Source organism: Canis lupus, chromosome 18 (genome assembly GCF_011100685.1).
Source record: "Canis lupus familiaris isolate Mischka breed German Shepherd chromosome 18, alternate assembly UU_Cfam_GSD_1.0, whole genome shotgun sequence".
NCBI lineage: Eukaryota > Metazoa > Chordata > Mammalia > Carnivora > Canidae > Canis > Canis lupus.
This window is the reverse complement of record NC_049239.1, coordinates 50,203,010-50,225,475: the sequence shown is the minus strand read 5'-3', so window position 1 is coordinate 50,225,475 and position 22,466 is coordinate 50,203,010. Positions and strand designations below refer to the sequence as shown.

Here is a 22,466-nt window from a genome sequence, read left to right as displayed (position 1 = left end):
CAGGCTCCCTGCTCAGCTGCTCCACATGCTTGTGCTCCCTAACTCTGTTAATTAAATAAATCTTAAAAAAAAAAAAAAAAGAAACCCAAAACAACAAGATACCAGTGCACATCTATCAGAGTGGCCCAAATCTAGAATGCTGATGCCAAATGCTGGGGAAGGTGTGGAGCACCAGGAGCTCTCGCTCAGTGCTGATGGGAATGCAAGATGGCACAACCACTCTGGAAGAGAGACTGGTTATTTCTTACAAAACAAAACATGCTCTTACCACACAATACAGCAATTGCACAACTTCGTATTTACTTCGTATTTACTCAAAGAATTGAAAACTTGCATCAACACAAAAAGCTGCACGTGGATATTTACAACACCTTTTTTTTTTTTACAACACCTTTATTCATAACTGCCAAACTTGGAAGCAACCAAGATGTCCTTCAGTAGGTAAATGAATAAACTATGGTACATCTGGGTGATGAAATGTTATTCAGTATTAAAATGAAATATACTATCATGATATGGTAAGCCATGAAAAGACATGGAGACTTTTAAATGCATACTGATAAGGAAAGAAGCCAATATGAAGGCTACATACTTTATGCTTCAAATCAAAGAACATTTGAGAAAAAGGGTTGGGAGGAGAGAGGGACAGGCAGAGGACAGAGGATCTTTAAATTAAAAACACAGAGGATCAGTGTAAATTAGGGACTCTGAATGATAATGACATCAGTGTAGGTTCATCAACTGTAACCAATGTACCACTCCGGTGGGGTGACAGGAGAACACAGGATATATGGGAACTTTGTACTTTCTGCAATTTGGCTGTGAATCTAAAACTGCTCTAAAAAAAAAAAAATAAATAAAAAATAAAAAAAATAAAACTGCTCTAAAAAAATAATAATAATAAAATAAAACTGCTCTAGAAAAGTTAAGTTCTGGGACACCTGGGTGGCTCAGTGGTTTAGCACCTGCCTTCAGCCCAGGGCGTGATCCTGGAGTCCTGTGATCAAGTCCCACATCCGGGTCCCTGCATGGAGCCTGCTTCTCCCTCTGCCTGTGTCTGTCTCTCTGTCTCTCTCTCTCTCTGGGTCATAAATAAATAAATAAATAAATAAATAAATAAATAAATAAATAAATAAATAAATAAATAAATAAATAAATAAATAATTTTTTTAAAAAGTTAAGTTCATTAATTTTTTTCTAAGTAAGCTCTACACCCAAAGTGGGTCTTGAATATATGACCCTGAGATCAAGAGTCACATGCTCCATGGACTAAGCCAGGCAGGCACCCCAAATTTATTAATTTTTTTTAAAAAGTAAGCCCACTTTTGGATGCCTGGGTGGCTCAGCGATCTGCCTTCGGCTCAGGGCATGATCCCAGTCTAGGGATTGAGTCCCATATCAGGCTCCCTGCGAGGAGCCTGCTTCTCCCTCTGTCTGTGTCTCTGCCTCTGTGTGACTCTCATGAATAAATAAATAAATAAAATCTTAAAAAAAAAAAAAAAAAAAAAAAAAAACCGGGTGGCTCAGCAGTTTAGTGCCACCTTCAGCCCGGGGTATGATCCTGGAGACCCGGGATCGAGTCCCACATTGGGCTCCCTGCATGGAGCCTGCTTCTCCCTCTGCCTGTGTCTCTGCCTCTCTCTCTCTCTTTCTGTCTCTCATGAATAAATAAATAAAATCTTTAAAGAAATAAAAAAGTAAAATAAAAAAAATAAAATAAAAATAAAAAAGTAAGGCCACATGAGGGACCAAATTCTCACAGTAAATAGTAAAAGCAAAATGTAAATGAAACTTCATCTTGAGAAATGAAACTAAAAGTTATACATAACATAATTTAGGTTATAAATGTAACTGTGTACATAAGAAGGAAACTAAGTAGGGAATTTTGGCATACTTTTATCAAAAAACTTATTGATGACACCATAAACTACAACTCACTCCCTATCTGATCCTTACTGCATTACTGTGCAAATATGTCTAGGGATTTGGACAGTATTTTCATGGACTTCTCTCAGTTTTTTGATAATTAAATTATTCTACTTGGGAGATCTCAGGGTATCACCTTCTCTATCAGTTTTCAACTGTTAGCTAGTCCGTGGGATGTAATGTGTCAACAGGTATGTGTGAGGCTTTAAAAGCTCTCAAACGTTTTTTCCATCAAACTTCATGAAATCTTAAAAGATCTGCAATTTCATTTCACAACTGATTGTGACTTTTACCAATCATCAATGAGAATGGTAACAAACCTTTGATTTGATAAGCCTAAACAGAAGCTAGTGAGCAGCTGTGATGGCAGGCATGGACAAAACTTTCAAGTGATCAGTTTATTAATGACGATGTTTATGTTACAATAATTCCTTTTTTTTTTTTTTTTTTGAGAGAGAGAGAGCAAGCATGAGGAGGGTCAGGGTTGAGGTAGATCTTTTAGCAGATTCCACACCCAGCACAGAGTCCCATGCGGGGCTTGATCTTACAACCCTAAGATCATGATCTAACCCTAAGATCATGAGCCAAAAGCAAGAGCTGGGCAATTAACCAAGGAGCCACCCAGGTGCCCTAATGTGATAATTCTTATCTTTCCCTATAACACTCCTAGCTACAGGGACTCAAGCAAACGAATAGTCTGGTTAAAAAGACCCCTGTCATTACAGATAAGAGAATAGCAAAGAGGTCAATTTAAAATTCAGTGCCCACCAGGAGTCAGGCACAATTCCATTGCTAGAGATAGAGAGGAATAGAAAAAGCCCTCTAAAAAAAAAAAAAAAAAGAAAAAGAAAAAGAAAATGCCCTCTAGGAATTCAACCCAACAGAAATGGCAAAGAATAAACACAGAAATGTGGTAGCTGCTGTTGCTGTGAAGCTGCGTATGGTTATGAAGTGCTACAGAAAAGACATAAATAAAGAAATTAATTCTGTTTCTCCTTAAGCTAGGCCTTGAAGGAGGAAGTTTAAAAGCAGACACACCAGGCTGCCAAGCCAAGTATAAGAGCAAAGAAAGGCCTAGAAATGAAAGCACAAAGCTCATTCAGGAAACGCAGGGTCCCGTGTAAGGAGCTCATTGCTGCTCGCTTCTGGTAAGAGGGAAAAAGCAATTTTCAAACAATAGCAACAAAAAGGAACCACTCTAGAAAGGGAGGCTGGGGCCCAAGTTTAAAGCATGCAAACAAGTCTGGATTTTATTCCCCAGCCACAGGAAGCCACATAAACTTTGAAACAAAGAGTAACAATATTTGAGAAATATCTACCAAGGGGACCCAGAACTCGAGGAGGGAGCCCAAAGCACAAGGACATCCAAAGGCGCCTCCTGTGCCAGGTCTAAGCAAGGACACGGACCTGAACTCCTGGCCTCAGAAACAGCACAGAGAGAAGACAGCAGGTATGGATGCAGAAGTAGCTCACGTGATCTCACCTGCCACTGCAGGTAGAGGAGGGGCTTCCGGGGGGAGTGCAAAGGTGGCAGCGGTCCTGGGGTTCTGGCCAGCTGCTGTTACCAACCCAAAACAGAAAGCAGCAAAAGCATATTCCAGGGTGGGAAGGAGTAATAGGGTTAAATGTGGGACAGATAGACTGAGATGAGGTGGTAAGATCTGATAAAGCGCTGCAGAGGGACCAGCACTCAGCCAAAAGCTGAAAGATCATCAAGAGTAACACCTAATAGCTGGAGCCACAGGAAAGGCCACTGCCCATGGAGGTTCACCAGATTTCAACCAAGGGGAACCCTATTCCCCACCCTCAACTGCCTCTTTTGCTTTTAAAAGCTAGGTATCACTCCCTTACCTCTTACTCTCTTCCTGTGTCCTAAGTCACCTCTTTTCTCCTTATTAAATGGATTCCATAACCACATTCTCTTTCAGAAAACAGAACTAAGAGGCAATGTATCCCATACATTGTTTTAAAACCAAACCAAAATGATGCTTCCAAGACCATTCCTAAGACTACTTAGTCTTGGAGAAAAGAAACAAAACACATCCTCAATGCTCTTACAGTGACAGTTTTGAGAAAAACACAAAGGTTTAACTGACCAGTGACAGTCCCCCAAAAGGAGCCACAAAAAAAACGTCTTAAGGCTGGATCCCAGGGTGTCCAAACGTCTTCACAGGCAACAGGCAAGGGCACCAGAGCAGGAGGAGGGGTACCAGAGACCTAGCAGTTCAGGCTCTGACAAAAGCAAACAGCCACTGACCTCCAGCCCCTTACGGACTGATGACACGGCCTCTGATGAGCTCTATCGCCTTTTTCACGGAGGAATTTTCAGGCCTACCTAAATGTGATCGTTTTGGAGAGTTTCATCAAAACAAAACGTCAGTAGGCAATTGTGAGATTATCTGAACATCTGTTTTTCATTCCTACCTTTTGACTCTCACTTCTCCATGAGCAAATCTGTGAGAGGCCACAGGCACAACAAGGAAGTGAAGCTTGGTTATTGTGTCGCACTGGCAGCTCTGCTCAAAGGCTGGGCACTGAAAAGGAATCAAATGACTACAACTGGATTTGGGGATTATCAATGGCAGCCAGCCAGTTTCTACATAGGACGCTCAACCTGGCCAACCAGCTAAAAGAAAGTCAGCAGAGAGAAAAAAAAAACAAAAAAAAAAAAAAACGCATTTTTAAAGGTCTCAACAGAAGGACACACACAAACTGTTAAATGGTTATCTCATGGCAGCAGAAACCAAGGGAGTCTGTTTTCCTGTTAAGTCTGAATACATAACACATACTCTTTTTGTCATTTAAATTTACGACTAAACATTTTTAGTTTAAAAAGTGGGAGGGGAAAAGGAGGGAAACTCCTTCTCCCTTGCTCATAATTCTTGGAGCCACACCTCCTAAACTTTGACCACAAATACAGCCCTGGGCCTGAGCAGTGTCGGCGCGGACGAACCACTATCACCCCCTTGGACACTAACAAATAAGTGACTCTCTTGAGAGCGGAGAGAAAAAGCAAACCCACGGACTCGAGGAACTAGAAGCGAAGTTACCAGGTGATTTTTTTTTTTTTTTGAAAGTCGGTCACGACACCCGTCCGCGTTTTCAAGGCCCTCAACCGCAAAGGGACTTCCCAGGCAGATGTTAGGCTTCGGGACAAAACGCACTTTGTGATTCGGCGGCATTGTTCTGCTGACGGTTTCCCACGAAACCGGTCCCCCCCGCCCCCCAACGGCCTGACTCCTGGAAGGTCCTGGCGGCGCCGCGGGGCCCCGGCCGCGGTCGGGGAACCGGGTCCGGAGCCCCCGAGCAGCCCGCAGGCCCCGCCCCCTCGGCCCGCAGGCCCCGCCCCCGCCCGGCCCGCATCACCTGACCGGGTAGCGGCTGGCCGCGGGGGCCCCGGGCGCCCACCCCGGCGGGGCACCGCCACCGACCTGATGACGCTGATGTGGAACTGGTCCTCGAGAAGGCCCCGCCAGGCGCCGGGCAGGAACTCCCTGCACCACAGATAGGCCCTGCGCCGCGTCCGAGGGTCGGGCTGCTCGTCGGCCGGCGGCGGCGGGGGCGGGGGCAGCGGCAGCGGCGGCGGCGGCGGCGGGGGCAGCGCGAGCGGCGGCGGCGGGCCGCCCAGCTGCTTGGGCTCGCGGTCGCTGGCGGCGTCGCGCTGCTGCCCCACGCCGGGCGCCGGGGCTGCGTTGCCGCCGCCGCCGCCGCCGCCGCCGCCGCAGCTCAGCAGCAGCCCGAGCGGCGAGGGCTCCGCCTCGCCCCCGTTGCAGAACTTGGTCTTCATGCCGGGCAGACGGCTGAGGAGGCGCGGGCGGCCGCAGCGCGAGAGGGCGAGGCTCAGGGTCCGGCCGGGCGCCCCCCTCACGGAGGCCGGGCGCGGAGGCGGCTCGCCGGCTCTCCGACGGGCCGGCCGGGAGCGGGCGCGCCGGGCGGACGCGGGGCGGCGGCGCGGAGGGAGCGGGCGGCGGGCGGAGGAGGCGGCGGCGGCGGCGGCGGCGCTCGGCTGGCCCTGCTGGCCCTGCTGGCCCTGCTGGCCGCGGCGCTCGCTCCTATACCGCCGCCGCACGAGGAGCGCCGCTCGCGTCGCAGCCCGCCCTCGAGCTCGCCGCGGATTGGCTGGCGCCCGCCGGCCCGGCGCATCACAACCGCCGCCGCCCTCGCCACGCCACCTCGCTATTGGCTGCGGTGCCGCCCCCGCCCCGGGCGCTGCCGGCGCGGGGGGCGGGGCCGGCGCGGGGGGCGGGGGGCGGGGCGTCGAGCCGGCGCGGGGGGTCGCGGGGTTGGAGCGCAGCGAGGAGGCGCGGGGGCGCCCCTGGAGCGGTGCGGGGACCGGGTGAGGGCGGCCCCTCAGCGGGGGTCTGGGGCTCGGATTTGTCTGGGGCTCGGACAGTTTGCTTGGGCCCCTGGGGACCCCGGGGCGTCAGAGGCCGGGGCCTGGCCGGGGGCAAGCAGGAAGCCGGCGCCTCTTTCCGCACGACCTTGGGCAGGGCCCCTCCTTCTGCAGCTCCGTGGGTGTGTTTTTATAACGTTTCCCGGCGCCGGCTCAGCTCCTCGCGGCCACGCTGCGTCCAGCCAGAAGCCAGAGGAGCGACTTATCCCCTGGTCAGAAGCCCCGGTCCGAAAGGGGGCAGAGGCGATTGGTTCGAGGCCGCTCAGGGGACCCCGCCCTCCCAGGTCTCCGGCAGCCTCAGTTTCCCTGTCCTTGGTGCTGAGGACGCCAGAGCCTCGAGGCTCGGGGCGGGCGGGGCGGCATCCCGCAGCGGGGCTCTGGCCAAAGGTGAATGACACGGGGCTGCTGGCTTTGTGGGCGCCCCGCCCGCCCCCGCGCAGGGGGCAGCCCCGTGACCGCGACTAATGCACCTTTGCCCGCGGAGGGGGACGACGGCCCTGCTCCCCTTGCCACAGGGGCCGCTGTGCCTCACTCCTCTTTGACCCTCCCGCCCCGATCCTTTCTGGAAGTGGGTTACAGATAAGCATAAACATTACGGATCCTAGTTTATGGGACATGAGCTGGGACAAGAGGTTTCCCAGGCTGCTTAGGAAATTAAGCGCCTGGATTACAGAAAATGGCTTCTGCGTGGGATTTCAGCCTGCCCGAAAACCTCTTTTTAGACAGCGTGTACTTAGCTGAACTTGCTCCAAGAAAAATGGTCTGATTGAGAAAAAGCGTCCTAATGAAAGGGGGCTTTTGATGAGACAGCTGTAGAGATGGGGCCGGAACACTGGGCTAAGGACCTGGGAGTAGCCTAGGCGTTTGGGTGGAAGGGAAGGTGAGAGTCCCATTGGATATTTGAAAAGCTGGGAAGTCAAGGTCTCCAGTCAGGCCATTTAGATAAAGTAGCCAAGGACTTTGTCTAAAAATAATACTCGTAGGGAGGTGGGGCTGTGTCCACCGGCCTGCCCAGGTGACAGACCTTTTGTCCCACTGTCCCCTGGCAGCCACCTAGTAATCTCCGGAATGCCAGAAACCTGGCAGGGAGGAAAGGGCACTAGAAGTAACTCTGGCGTCTGCTGGTTTGGGCTGTTAGAACCCACAGGCGCCTTTATGGGATGGCAGTTCCCTGTGGGAAGGAAAGGATGCCTTATTAAAGGTACTTCCATTTATAGATATGAAGACTGAGTCCTACAGAAGCTGCATGCCTCAGCTGAGGTCTCTTACCTAAGATGAGAGGTGAGCGCAGGGCATCCTGGCTCCTTTGTGTGAAGAGTATTACTTCCAAGAGGGTAGAAAGCTTCCCTCCCCTACAATCAAACAAAATCCTGAATGTAGCTCTAATAAGCTCATCCTTGGCTTGGCCACTCAGCTCCCACCCTTAGTGCTGGGACAAAACCACCAGGGCAGAGGCTGAGGAAGCTTGGCATATCATGATGCTAAAATAAGAGGTTTTACATGAAAAAAGACTAATTCTGCCCTAAAAGTAGGGGAAGCCTTGCCAGGGGGTGTTTGAGCAAGGCTTTGAAAGGTTGAAAAAGGCATTTTCCAGGCAGTCCCCTTTCCAGAGTAATCAATGAGGATGTATAATGAAGATGGGGCTTGGCACCAAGTAGGTGCTCAGGAAAAGCACCGGACCTATCAGGCTCCACCAGGAGAAATCCAGAGTGATAAATATGTTCGTGACCTTTGAGCTGCCAACCACATTCTCAAGACTTTCTACCAAGAAGTCATCCAGAGCGGAAAGCCCCATGCATCATACCATCCACTGCCTCACCATCTGTAATTGGAGAAAGCTGGAAATAACCTCAGTGTTCGTCCAGCACCTGGACCAAGCTATAAAAGATATTTGGGTCCATGGAGCACCTAGCTGGCTTAGTCAAATAGTCAATGTGCCTCTTGATCTGGGGGTGGCGAGTTCAGGCCCCACACTGGACATAGAGCTTACTCAAAAAAAGAAAGAAAAAAAAAAAAGATGTTGAGCCTACATGTTGGTGTATCAGGAGTTAAATGTGGCCAGGTCAAAGGTGGTACGAAGGATTCATTTTCCACATTATTTATGGGCCAGTCATTGGCAGCACTGCATAGTGAGGAAAACAGCTCTGCCTGGCTCCTATTCCAATCTAGAATAGCAACACTGTCCAACCACGGCCACCCAGTGCCTCTCTCCTCATCCCTGTTTGTTTATTGTGTATTGTCCATCTTCTCAACACATGGAGCCTCCAGGAAAGCTGGGACCTTGAATATCTTTCTCCAAACCCGTGACAGACAGGCCCTGATGTTTGTGGACACTCAAATATTGGCTGACTAGATGAAATTCTGGCTCAGTACTTACTAACCATATCTTTGAACTGAGCCTCAGTTTCCTCAGCTGTAAAATGGGGCTGACAGGCGTACCTCAGAGACATTACAGGTTCAGTTCCAGACCACCACAATAAAGCAGATATCACAATAAAGTCAGTGAAATGAATGTTCTGATTTCCCAGTGCAGATAAAAGTAATAATTCCACTATACTATAGTTCATTAAGTGTACAATAGCATATCCAAAATAAAAAGTGTATATGCCTTAATTTAAAAATACTTTATCACAAGACACCTGGATGGTAGAGCATGGGACTCTCGATCTCAGGGTTGTGAGTTCAAGCCCCACATCAGATGTTGAGATTACTTGAAAAAAATCTTTAAAGAAAATACTTTACTGCTAATAAATGCTAATCATCCTCTGAACTTACAGTGAGTTGTCATCGCAGATCATCATAACAAATACAATAATGAGGAAAAAGTTGGAAATATTGCTATAATTACTAAAATATGACACAGAGACACCAAGAGAGTCAATGCTGTTGGAAAAAATGGTACCGACAGCCTTGCTTGACGCAAGGTTGCCACAAATCTTGCATCTGTTAAAAAATGCAGTGTCTATGAAGTGCAATGAAACAAAGCACAGTAAAACGAAGCATGCTGGTGTCATCCCCAAGGCACAGAGGTGTTGTGACGGGGGAACAAGAGGATGCCAGGAGCAAGAAGCACCTGTATTGTTACGTAGTGTACTGCATGACATGGCTTCTCAGCCAGTGGCTGGTATTCAGTAATGAATAATATACATACTTGGAGCAGCTCAGCCCAAGAGGACAATGTCATCTCAGAAAAGAATTCATTTTTGGATGGAATGTACATTCTCTGATCAAAATGTCAATATGCATGCACAAGTGGCCAAGGCTTAAAGAGAAATTTGCTATGGCAGGTACTGGGGCTGGAGAGAGGGTGTTCCCATAGCAAAAACTTCCTTCTGGGACATAAGAAAATAATTTCCAAAAGCTCTGGTTGGTGCTGAATTCTGAGAGCAGACACAGAGGGTGTGGGTGATAGGCCTTGGGAGCAATGTGGGAAGGAGGTGGTTGGGAAGTCTCTGACCAGTCCCTGACATTCCTGCAGACTCATGCCTCTGGTCTGGCCTGTGGGACTGGGCAGGGGTGTCCCCAGGACCACTGGGCAGACCAGGGTCCCATGGGCCACAGCCGTGCCACCAACTCCAACTGCAAGGCCTATTCAAAGGAAGAGCTTTCTGAGTCTACGCCCCCCAAAATGGAAGAGACCTCACCCCAGGACTTCCTGTGAATGCAGAGGAGACTTGTCCATCTGCATCAAAATCACCTTTGGACCACTACATGCAGTGGGGGTTCACTGAGGCAGCAGCATCCTAGCTGTGCTGGGCTTACCACCCCCTTCTAGACTGCACCCGGGACTAGGCCTCCCTACTTCTTTTCTGAGCCTTAAAATATTGATGGGGAGTGCTCAGAGGCCAACAGGCTGAGATCCTATATGCTCCGATTGGGTTTCAGTCCCCTCCAGCAGAGTAACAAGGGGCTGGGCCTCTTCATGGCATGCCTGGGTTTGGTCCTACCCCTGGATACTCTGTCAGCTAGCTAGAGACTGGGCTGGCCTAGCAGCAGGTCTCTGAGCCCAAGCGTGGTCCTACTTGGTGGCCTCCTACCATATACTTAGCCCCAGTGAATTCAGGCCACAGGCAGAGCTTAGGGCCTGGCGGGCTTAAAGAAAGCCAGTGACTTGAATGCCTACTGTCTGGTGGATGGAACAGGCCCTTTGCAGGGATCCTGAGCACAGAGTGAAGGTAATGAAAGATAGATAAAAACCTATCTTTGGATCTTGTGCCTCCATGCCTGTTGTGGCCTTGGACAAGTCACCTACCTGTCCAAGCCAGAGGAAGATCATTGTTCCTACCCTACAGCATTGTTGGGGAGAGTCACTGACACAAGCAGAGAAAGTACCGGCCACAAAGTCAGGACCCCACGAAGGGCGGCTGTGCCTTTCTACTGACTATTAGCTGGATTCCCAGAGGCTGGAAGACAGCAGCCATCACCTGTTGTCAGGAGGGGAGCACCTGCAAGCAGTACATCCCAAGTGCCCCTGGGAGAACATAGCCTACAGGAACTCTGGGGGCTCCTAGAGGTCTAAGAGGGCCTGGGGCCTTTTCTGTTTTTTGAGACTCCTGGCACTTTCAAAAACGAAGAAATACTTCAATAGGATTATTAAAACCAGGTCATATTTTAAATACTTATGCTGAACAAATTGATGCTTGTATATCACACATGCAAAAGGTCTCAGGCAAGATAATTTTACTGTACACAAGCTAATAGTGGCAAAGGGTATAGTGTGAAGAACATCTTTCAAGCCTGACCACATATCTCTGTGTTAATCTGTCCTTATTTAGAGAAGACAGCCAAAATCTAAATACAAGGCCCTTCTGAGGTCCCTGCGGGAGACCCTGGGCAATGGCCATCCATCTACCGGAAGTGATCCCAAGGGCCACCCAGAGCCTGTGGTTGGTTTGTTTTTTAAAAAAGCTTTTTAAAAAAGATTTTATATATTTATTCATGAGAGAGAGAGAGAGGCAGAGACAGAGACACCGGCATCCTGGATATGCAGAGCTGTGGGTCTCAGCTTACCCATCTGCACAGGCTCCGTGCAGGGAGCCCAGTGTGGGACTCGATCCCGGGACTCCAGGATCACGTCCTGAACTGAAGGCAGGTGCTAAACCGCTGAGCCATCCAGGGATTACTTCCCCCCCCCCTTTTTTTTAAGATTTTATTTATCTATTTGAGAGAGAGAGAGTAGCCTGTGTTTTAAAGTACATCTTTCAAACTTACTTTCTAAATTTGGTGAATACCTATCCTGTGGTTTTGAGGCTTACAAGCATTACTTTTGTAACACAATAAGTGCATTTTAACTTTTAAAAATATTTTATTTATTTGACAGAGTACAAGCAGGGGGAAAGGCAGGGGGAGAGGGAGAAGTAGGCTCCCTGCTGAGCAGGGAGCCCAATGAAGGGCTCAATGCCAGGACCCTGGGATTATGACGCTAGCCAAAGGCAGATGCTTAACCAACTGAGCCACCCAGGCTGCCCCAATAAGTGCATTTTTCAAAAGATCCTAGATATGATGAAAGTCATGGCATGGGAATGAGACTTCTGGACTAGAAGTCCAGAAGCCTTGACTCTGACGCTGCAGCCTACTGAGCTCCTGTTTCCTCAGTCAGCCCTGGGCTCTGCGGGCTGGACTTGTGCCAGGTGGCCTTGGCACAGCTCTCCTTTCTGTGGACGAGAACCAGCAGGATCCAAAGATGCCCTGTGCAGATGGGTAAGCGGAGACCCAGGGCTCTGCTTATCCGGGATGCCATGGCCACTGCTGGGCCACGCCCACCTAATTCCCTTTCTCCCAGTCCAGGATCTGGCTTCTACTTGCTGGGAGGGTCTCTTCTCTTAGGGGTACTTGGCATCACTAGCCCCAACGCCCCTGACCCTGTCCTTTCCCTTTTAGTGAGCGACTGGGAAGCAAGGAAGCTGGCAGCCCTCAACCGCACAGGGCCTGACAAAGCCACTCAGAAGTCGGTGGAACCCCACTGGCGACCCTCCACGTGACCCTGGCTGGTCCCAGAGCCTCTTAGAACGCCATGTAACAGGGTAGAGGGAGAGAATGAAGGAGAAAGCAGAAGGCGACCTTGGAAGATCTGGGTCCTGGGAGGCTGTGGCTGGACCCTCCTCCCAGCCCCGCTGTCTGGGCCAAATTCCAGGCGGAGCCGCTGTCCTTGGGGTAAGGAATCTGGCCCGACGGGATTCCTGCGCCACTCCCCTCTGGGCAAGAGAGGGTGCGGGCCCAGCTGGCAGGTGCCGGGCAGGAGGACGAGGGGGCGGGGTCTGCGCCGAGAGGGGGTGCCCCCCCAGATCCCACCCACCAGGGCGAGCCACCCAGCTCGGCCTCCCTCCCGGCGCGGCCACCCTGCCCTGCAAGTCCCGCGGGGCCGTGGCCGGAGCCCCCCTTCCCCCCGCAATGTTCGGTCCCCCGACGGCTGTCTGCCCCCCTCCGACCAGCTTGACCAAGCTGCCCTCGCAATTAGAGCAACAGCAGCAAGGAACCGCCCTGGGCCACGGCGCCAGCGTGTGACCGGGCAAAGGTTCGCGTCCCCGGAGCCAGGACTAATCCGAGCTACGACCGACCGAGGCCAAGGGTCCGCGCCCCCAGCCCCCTCCCTGGGGGGCTCGTGCGGCGAGACCCCCACCCTCTCTGGGCCCCTCCACCGCCTTCAGGGCCCGCACGCGCCAGGGGCCCTGTGCGTGTTCGCGGGAGGAACGGGAGATGCCCGCGCGGGGGCGGGGGGCGCCGCGTTGCCTGACTGCTCATCCCGGGTCCACCCTGTTCACAGTTTGACCCCGATCAGGTCATTGTACTGTTTGCATCTCTGTTCCCTGCCGGTAAAGGGGACAACAGGAGTCCCTGCCCCGTATGGTCATTAGAAGGATCACACGAGTGACTAGAGCTGAGGACAGAACCTGGAACGTGGCCAGGGCCTGAAAAGAGAAAAGAACACCGTTCTCCGCATCTACCTGCATGACCCCTGCCACTCTGGCCTCTGTGTTCTTGAACCCTCGCTGGCGCTCTCTCAATCTCTCTCTTTTTTTTTTTTTTTTTGCACTCTCTTTTAAAACACTTTTTTGGGGACGCCTGAGTGGCCCAGCGGTTGGGCATCTGCCTTAGGCTCAGGGTGTGCTCCTGGAGTCCTGGGATCGAGTCCCGCATTGGGCTCCCTGCATGGGGCCTGCTTCTCCCTCTGCCTGTGTACTTGCCCCCTCTTTGTGTCTCTCATGAATAAATAAATAAAATCTTAAAAAAAAACAACACTTTTTTTTAAATTGAAGTATAACTGACATACAATGTTATATGGGTTTCAGGTGTACAACATAGTGATTGGACAATTCTATACCTTATGCTCCTGGCACCAGGGTCAGTTAGTCACCATCTGTCACCATACAATGTGATTACAATACTACTGACAATTTGTTCCCTATGCTGTTCTTTTCATCCCTGTGACTTATTTATTTTATAACTAGAAGTCTGTGCCTTCTTTTCTTATGCGGATGCCAGCTGCCATGCTCTGCACTCATCACTGGAAATAGCCGCATCCTGAAATTTGTTTTGGAGCATCCCACTTTGGGTCCATTGGCCCCAGCTCTGCACTTAGACTTCTCCTCTAGGACCCTCCCTAGCTACAGATTTCTGATTGATTGATTGATTGATTGATTTTTCTTTCTTTTAAAGATTTCTTTTATTCATGAGAAGCACAGAGAGGCAGAGACATAGGCAGAGGGAAAGGAGGCTTCCTGCGGGGAGCCCCATGCAGGACTCAATCCCAGGACTCCGGGATCTCGACTGAGCCAAAGTCAGACAGATGCTCAGCTCAACCACTGAGCCACCCAGGTGCCCCTTCTGACTCCTTTCAAGCCTCCGTTGGTGGCCTTAGCACTATCTGCCCTCCAGCCAGCAGCCCCAGTGTGGATTCCACCCCTCATGAACATACTTGGCTCTCTTGACAGAGACGCTGAGAGAACACTCCCACTATCCAGGGGCACCTCTCCTTCTTGGGCAAGTAGGAAGATCATATTTCTCAGTCCCCTGCTCCTTTGCAGCAGACAAGGACCATGTGACTCCTTAAAGAGGCCACTTCTGGGAAAGCCTCTTTGCACCTGCCATGGCCCTTGTCTCTGACTAGCAGCAGAGGATCCAAGGGAAGAAGCCAGGGCAGCCACACCAGCTCCAAGACACCTGGGTCCCTGGATCAGCACGTGGGAGACAACCTGCCCATCATGTGAATAGACCAAGACAGGAACAGAGTTGAACATGTCCCTGAACAGCCTTGAGGGTTAAATACCCAGTATACCTTCCCCATACTCTTCCCCTTCCATGGTAAGCCAGGGCGCTGGGTGCAAGGTGAAGCCAGCATTACAAGACAGGGAGTCTCGTGTCCCAAAGCTGAGGAGAGATGCTTGGTCACCAACACATGCAAGGAAGGAGTTTGTGTGAGCCAGAAGCAGGGCTCTGTGGTGCTCAGTGACTGCCATCTGGGAGCTGAGCGTCCTAGCACTTGGCTGACCCTTCCTCTGCTGTAATCACCTGGCAAACCCCCACCCTAGGTGAGCCCAACCTGCCCTTCTCAACTGCCACACAGAAAAGCTGAATGTTCCTGAGTACCCTATAACTGGTTCAACTGGTTTTACCTGAAATCCATGCCCCCAGCCTAGTGGGGTCCTTACACTGTCCTACTTCCTGTTCCAGGAAGTTGGTCTTTCTCATCAACTTTACCATTTTTTTAAAGATTTTATTTAAAAAAATAAAATAAAATAAAGATTTTATTTATTCATTTGAAAGAGAGAGAGGACAGAGACAGCATGAGCAAGGTAGTGGGGGAACAGAGGGAGAGGGAGAAGCAGACTCCCCACTGAGCAGGAAGCCTGTCGCAGGGCTCGATCCCAGGACCTGGGACCGTGGGACCATGACCCGAGGCAAAGGCAGATGCCCATCTGACTGAGCCACCCAGGCACCCCAACTTTACCATCTTAAACACATTTAACTGTATAGTTCAGTGGTGTTAAGTAAATTCACAATGTTGTGCAACCAATCTCTAGCACTCTTTTCCTCTCATAGAACTGAAACTGTCTGCATTAAACAACCTCCCATACCCCCTCCAACCCCTGGTAGCCTCTATTCCACCTTCTGTGTCTGAATTTGTCTGCTCTGCATATCTTTTGTTTGTTTGTCTGTTCTTTTTAAAGATTTTGTTTATTTATGAGAGACACAGAGAGAGGCAGAGACATAGGCAGAGGGAGAAGCAGGCTCCCTGTGGGGAGCCCAGTGCGGGACTCGATTCCAGGACCCCAGGATCGCGACCTGAGCCAAAGGCAGACGCTCAACCACTGAGCCAGCAGGCATCCCAGAATTGTATTCCGTTTTAAGACTGAATAATATGGGATCCCCGGGGGGCGCAGCGGTTTGGTGCTTGCCTTTGGCCCAGGGCACGATCCTGGAGACCCGGGATCGAGTCCCACGTTGGGCTCCCGGTGCATGGAGCCTGCTTCTCCCTCTGCCTGTGTCTCTGCCTCTCTCTCTCTCTCTCTCTCTCTCTCTCTCTCTGTGACTATCATAAATAAATAAAGATTTTTAAAAAAGACTGAATAATATTCCATTGTATGGGACAGTGACGCAAGATGGCAGCTACCACGGGCTTGGGAGTAAAAGTGCCTCACAATTTTTGACTGTTGGAAGAATTGGAAGAAGGCCAGAAAGGAGTAAGAGATGGCACTGTTAGCTGGGGTCTAGAAGATGACGAAGTTATGACACAAGATGGACGAGGGGACTCCTGGGTGGCTCAACGGTTGAGCATCTGCCTTTGGCTCAGGGTGTGATCCCAGTTTGGGGATTCGGTCCCACAATGGGGTCCCTGTGAGATGCCTGCTCCTCCCTCTGCCTGTGTCTCTGTCTTTCTGTCTCTGTCTCTGGGTCTCTCATGAATAAATAAAATCTTTTAAAAAAACCAAAAACAAGATGGACAGGGATGATAATTGGGCCTCCAAGAACAATTTATGAAAACTGAATATACAACCTTAAAATAGAATGTAGACCTAAGTACCCAGAAGCAACCCCCCTTTGTAAGATTTGTAACAAAAATTAATATGGAGTTTATAGTTCTAGTGGAGTGGTGGACCCAAAAGCCATATCCGTGCTAGCAAAATGGCAGAACTCATATAGCACCAAAGTTGTCCTGCAAGAGCTGCGGCACCTAATGATGTCTAAGAAGACATGAAATTCCCTCAGCCACCTGAAGGACGATAGTACAGCAATTAATCAAAAAGAGAAAAGACAGGCCCTCCCCTCACCCTTGCCATCGATTCAAGCAGTCATTTTCCACAGTAATACGTTTTCTAGATACGTCTCATAGACCTAAAAAGTACTGGAAAGAAAACTCCCAAAGGCAATTTATCTTAAGATACTGTAAATGATACTAATTTTTTGTCCTTTTGAAATATGTAAGCTGTGCTATAACAACAAAAAAAATTCCGTTGTATGGATATGCCACATCGTGGGACACCTGGGTGGCTCAGCGGTTGAGTGTCTGCCTTCGGCTCAGGGCCCGATCCCGGATTCTCGGGATCGGGTCCCACATCGGGCTCCTTGCATGAAGCCTGCTTCTCCTCCCTCTGCCTGTGTCTCTGCCTCTCTTTCTGTGTCTCTCATGAATGAATAAATGAAATCTTAAAAAAAAAAAAAAAAAAAAAGATAGGTCGCATTGTTTTACCCATTCATGCATTTGATTGTTTGCTTCTACCTACCAGCTATTGTGAATAATATTGCTAGGAATTTTGGGGTACAAATATCTGTTCAAATCTCTACTTTCAATTCTTCTGTGTGTGAAGTGCAATTATTGGATCAAATGGTGATTCTATGTTTAATTTTTTGAGGAACCACATACTTTTTTTCCATAAGCGGCTGCACCATTTTTACCCTCCCACAGTACACAAGGGCTCCAGTTTCTGCACACTCTCAGCAACATCACTGCTTTCTGTTTGTTTGTTTGTTTTTCTGTTTTATCTTTTGTAATGGGCTTCTAAAAGGTGTGAAATGGTATCTCCTTGCAGTTTTGATTTGCATTTCCCTTAATGGTTAGTGATGCCAAGCATCTTTCCATGTGCTTACTGGCTATTTGCATACCTGTGAAAGCTTTTCATAGAAATAAACACCTAGACACAGCACAGTATCCTGGTCTCTTTGTCCAGAACCTTCTCCCAAATTTCAGCTTAAATGTTGCTGGTGATGAGATTCTTCCCCTTTTACTGGCCACCTTTCCTCAGCTTGGGATGGGCCCTCTGAGCCTTTCATTCACACCTCTTAGGGTCAAGAGATTTATGGAGCAGTTTCCTTCTGTTCTACTTCCTTGGTCCCTGCCACCTTTTCTTCTCCTGGGAAGCTTGAGCCCTATCCTACCAGGCAGACATCACCATGGTCATTGGGGGTTTGCTGGATGCCCTCCCAATCTCTCTGAGTCTATGGGTTTGGAATAATTTTGTGTCTGCCTTTTTTTCCTTAAAATTATATTGCTGCCTTGGCAACAGTAGATAGATTAATGGATGGACAGAGGAATGGGCGATGGATAGAAACACGATACGACAGCTACAGTAGAATAGAGTTATGGTGTCCATGTGAAGTGCATTGTGGGATTCACTGAACGATTCTTTCAAATTTTCTGTAGATTTGAGGTTTTTCTTTTTTTTTAAGATTTTATTTATTTATTCATGAGAGACACACAGAGAGAGAGAGGCAGAGACACAGGCAGAGGGAGAAGCAGGCTCCATGCAGGGAGCCTTATGTGGGACTTGATCCCAGGACTCCAGGATCATGCCCTGGGCCAAAGGCAGGCGCTAAACCGCTGGGCCACCCAGGGATCCCTAGATTTGAGGTTTTTCATAACAAAGTGTCAATACACACATATCTTTTTTTTATTAGTTACCATCTTTCACTCCTTTAAAGATTTATTAAAATTCATTCATGAAAGAGACAGAGAGAGAGAGAGAGAGAGAGAGAGAGGCAGAGACACAGGCAGAGGGAGAAGCAGGCTCCATGCCGGGAGCCTGATGTGGGATTCGATCCCAGGTCTCCAGGATCATGCCCTGGGCCAAAGGCAGGCGCTAAACCACCGAGCCACCCCGGGATCCCCAACACACACATATCTTAAGAACCAGTAATTGCACTGCTGGATGTAGGTCGGTACCTGATAGAAATGACTGCTGACTGCTTATGTCCAGCAACAGGCAGGCGTGAACAATGCACAGCAGCACCACTGGCAGTAGCCCCAGAGAGGAAACAATGCAAATGTCCAAAAGGAGTAGAATGTATAAACAAATTGTGGTATATTTCCATGATTGAGCACTACAACTGTGATGAAGAGGACACACCACACTTGAAAGGAATCTCATGGATGTAACATGGAGTGCAAAAAGATAGACAAAAGAGGACACACCGGTCCCATTTTTGAAGTTCTAGAAGAGCAGACTTAGTCAATGGAGGTAGAAATCAGGGTAACAGTTTCCTTTTAGGAAGCATTATTTGGGGCAGGCTAGGTGGCTCCGTCTTCAGCCCAGGGCATTATCATGGAGACCCGAGATCAAGTCCCACATCAGGCTGCCTGTATGAAGCCTGCTTCTCCCTCTGCCTGTGTGTGTGTCTCTCTCTGTCTCTTATGAATAAATAAATAAAATCTTTAAAAAAAAAAAAAAAAGGAAGTATTATATGGGAAGGGGCACTCGAGAGCCTCCTGGGGGTTGAAAATGTCCTATGTCTTGAGCTGGGTGGTAGTTTACATGCATGAATATCATGTCCAAAATAATTGAGTTATTTATTTTTTTTCTAAAAATTTTATTTATTCAAGAGAGACACAGAGAGAGGCAGAGACTCAGGCAGAGGGAGAAGCAGGCTCCCTGCAGAGTCCATTGCAAGATTCAATCCCCAGACTCGGGATCACGCCCTGAGCTGAAGGCAGCTGCTCAACCGCTGAGTCACCCAGGTGTCCAGTTGAGTTGTTTATTAAAACTTGTGGATATTGTGTAAATTATTCTTCAACTGAAGCATCTATCATGAGCATTCTCCCAAGTCATTTGAAATGTTCTTTGAAGATTCCACCTTCAGTGGCTACATTTTCCCAGCTGTGGAAGAGACCCCTTCATCCTTACTGTCCTCATGTCTTTCTCCAGAACTGATGGGGGAGCCACAGCCCCAAGACCATTGACTGCTCCAGCTGGGTCTACTGATTGAAGATGACAGACACCATTTCAGGCTAATTTAAGAAGGAAAATAATTTGGGCAGCCTGGCTGGCTCAGTCTGTAGAGCACATGACTCTTGATCTTGAAGGTTTTGAGTTAAAGCGACACGCTGGATGTAGAGATTATTTTTTAAGAAAATAAGGAAAATAATTTATTGGGAGGCTCTCAGGGAAGGTCCCTTCCCAGACCCCCAGGAAGGGGAGAAAACCTGGTTTGGAAAGAAAGAGAAGCTGCCCCACAGTCCTGCAGCCACATTCACCAGAAAGAGCTCCCAGCAGCCCGTGGTTCTTTGTGGAGAAACGCAAAGGCCTGAGCCTAGAGACTGGGGAGTCGGAGACAGGGCTCTGAGGTTCCAACCATCGGAATTCCACATGGCAGAAGCCATGTCCCATGTAGGCCAGTGGCTCCTACCCAAAGAAATGTCATATGATTCCAACAGTTTGTGCATTGAGTGCTCCCTAGGTACCAGGCCCCATGCAAAACTTTTCACACCAATTATTGCACAGTATCATCACACAGCCTATGGGGCCAGTGGCAAGGAGACAGGCACAGGGAGGTTTGGCAATGGGCTCAGGAGTACACAATGGGTGGCATGCTATGCCACACTGGGGGTGCCACTGTACTAGGGCTATGCAGACTTCATGGGCCAGTGACCTCTTTCTAGCCCCTTGTCCCCAGACTATGACTGCCCTGAATGCAGGGCCCAGAAGCCCAAGAAGCCCAAGAATTCCTCAGTGTACCCTGCAACAAAGTTCAGGATAGTTTCTGCATGAGGTCTGGGAGGCTGGAGGGAAGTGATGGTGGTAGCATATGCTTCACCAGATACGACATTTGGCCAGTGATTTCTGGGGCCGGGCGGGGCGGGGGGGTGGTTTCCCCAGTGGGGTGGCTCATTCCCTCATGGTGCAAGGTCCTACAACTCCTATGTGTCCTGGTTTCCAAACACCCTGGGGCAGGAGGACTGCCGGGCCCCTGGTTCTCCTGACTCCTCCAGGGTAAGCCCCAGGGCCTGGCTTCCATGCCTTTCTGTGTGTCTGGCTGAGCCTGGCTTGAGACAGGACCTGGTAAGAAAGTTACTAAAGGAAGTAGCTGGGGTCTCTGGTCTTTGAACAGAAAAATTGGAGTTCTAAGCCAGTTCTGCTGTTTTGGAGGTTTTTGTTTTTGTTTGTTTGTTTGTTTTTAGATTTTATTTATTTATTTGAGAGAGGAGAGAGAGCATGAGCATGAGCAGAGGCAAAACCAGACTCCCCACTAAGTGTGGATTCCCAATGTGGGGCTTGATCCCAGGACCCTGGGATCCTGACCTGAGTTGAAGTCGTGTGCTTAACCAACTGAGCCATCCAGGCACCAAGGGTCTGTGGTTTTGAGATGAGTCTTAGTCTCATCTTCCTCTGAGTCCTTATTTAGAATAGAATGGCGAGGTCTACCTTTCAGTCTTGGGGGGAAAGTCAAGATAATGCATGGAAAATCTAAGCCCAGTGCCTACACTTACAGGAGAACTGACAATTAGTTGTTATAATTATCATCCTATCATCCCCCCCCCCGCCCCCCCAATTTAGCAGATGAGAAAAGCGAGCTCGAGGAGGTGGTGTGATTTGCCATGGACCACACAGTCAGGAGGTGGCAGGGTGTGGGTCCAAACCCTGGAGTAAGAGGACCCGGCTCCTCTTCGTCTCTCTCAGTGCCTCAGGCCTTAAAGGAAGTTGGTATGGGTCAGGGTCCCCAGGCCCAAGCGGCAGGATGGAGGGAGGGGGGCCGCCAGTCTGCCTCCACTCTCTCCTAAGGCTGCCCAAGTAGAGCAATGAGTGGCCTGTGGTCCAGGCTTGTGGCCTCATCTCACTGGGGGCCCTGCCAGCTTGCGTGCTTTACAAGGCAGGGGCCAAAGCCAACTGTTGACAGAAGCTCAGAGAAGGGCAGTGACTGACCTGGGTCACAGAGCAAGTCAATGACCAGGCTGGCCCGTGGCCTGACCTCCAGGCTCCCGATCCATCACCAAGCCTGGCTTGCTGGGACAGACAAGGCCCTTCTTCACCTCCACAACCAAAACAAAGTTCCACTGTCACTTCCTCCAAGAAGCCTTCCCTGCTATGCCTGCCACACTTCCAGGAGGCTTCATCCATGTCTCCTGGGCTGCCCTCCTCAGAGTCCCCCAACTGAAGTGTGAGTGTCTCCCTGTCAGACGATGGACCACTCAGGGGCAGGAGGCAGGGATTCCCTGGTGGCCAGTGTGTGCCCAGTGTAGATCATGGCACAGAGCAGGTGCTTAGCAAACACCCCATGAGTGAATGAGTGAGGAGATGAGCGGATGTATGGGACCACTGAGTGGCCGGGCAGACAGCCCCAGGGAGCCAGGGCAGCAGGAGCCGGGCCCTCTGGTGCCTCCGTCCAGGGGTGGCCAAAGCTGGGAGAGAAAGAGTCCAGCCCTCTGCAGCTCTCTGTGGCTGGTGTCTAAGCTCAGCCCACCTCAACCCTCTCAACGGTGGCGCTGGGTTGTAACCACATGGCCAGTAACGAGCTGCCACCCCCCTCGGCAGTCTGTTCATCGGACCCAGTGCCCAGAAGGCTGCCTCGCACGGGGGTGGCTCACCCCCAGCACGGCCCACATCTGCCACCTCTGACCAAGGACCAGAGGCCAGCCGGGCCATCCCACTGCGTGCTCTGGGGCCCACTATCCATGGGGCATGGGGTGGCAGTGAGCTCAAGCCTGACCGGGGCAGGTAGGCTGGCAGGTGGGGGTGGGGCTGCCCCCAGGGCCCCTCGCCTCCAACTGGGCACCTTGCAAACTCCCCCCGCCCCCCTCTTATTCCTTCTCGAGGTGCCCTGTTAACTCTCAAGCCGCCACTGTGGTCCGTGTCACAACCTGCTTTCCCTTCTTGGCCACGGGGGGTGGTCAGCCTAGAGGACCTACTTGGTGTCGTGCTTGCTCTGCCCCCGCCCAGCG

General features: G+C 50.2%; 1 protein-coding gene, 1 long non-coding RNA gene and 1 pseudogene across 12 annotated transcripts in view; 2 read left to right on the top strand and 1 right to left on the bottom strand.

Annotated features, from left to right (window-relative positions):
* The window catches only part of CHKA (choline kinase alpha), a 70,024-nt gene extending 64,311 nt beyond the window's left edge, over window positions 1-5,713 (bottom strand). For 6 of the 9 annotated variants that reach the window (XR_005373586.1, XM_038563712.1, XM_038563721.1 and 3 more), the window contains exon 1: window positions 5,358-5,713. Coding sequence is in view for 5 of the 9 variants with exons in the window: in XM_038563712.1 (XP_038419640.1) it covers window positions 5,358-5,713 (356 nt within the window). In the remaining 4 variants the exon portion in view is untranslated. Of the gene's footprint in view, window positions 1-4,350; window positions 4,461-4,976; window positions 5,111-5,357 lie in introns of those variants that run through there. The other 3 variants (XM_038563715.1, XM_038563716.1, XM_038563719.1) reach the window with 2 other exon arrangements.
* Window positions 4,821-13,437, top strand: LOC111090990. 3 transcript variants are annotated; one of them, XR_005373589.1, is made up of 4 exons: window positions 4,821-4,979; window positions 12,200-12,472; window positions 12,751-12,887; window positions 13,138-13,437. It is a non-coding gene; the product is annotated as an uncharacterized LOC111090990 (long non-coding RNA). The 3 variants fall into 3 exon arrangements; XR_005373588.1 differs by lacking the exon at window positions 12,751-12,887 and having other exon boundaries at window positions 4,823-4,979; XR_005373587.1 differs by lacking the exon at window positions 12,751-12,887 and having other exon boundaries at window positions 4,823-4,979; window positions 13,083-13,437.
* Window positions 13,438-16,142: 2,705 nt separating this feature from the next.
* On the top strand, window positions 16,143-16,555 carry LOC100688467 (annotated as a pseudogene).
* The last annotated feature ends 5,911 nt before the right edge of the window (window positions 16,556-22,466 follow it).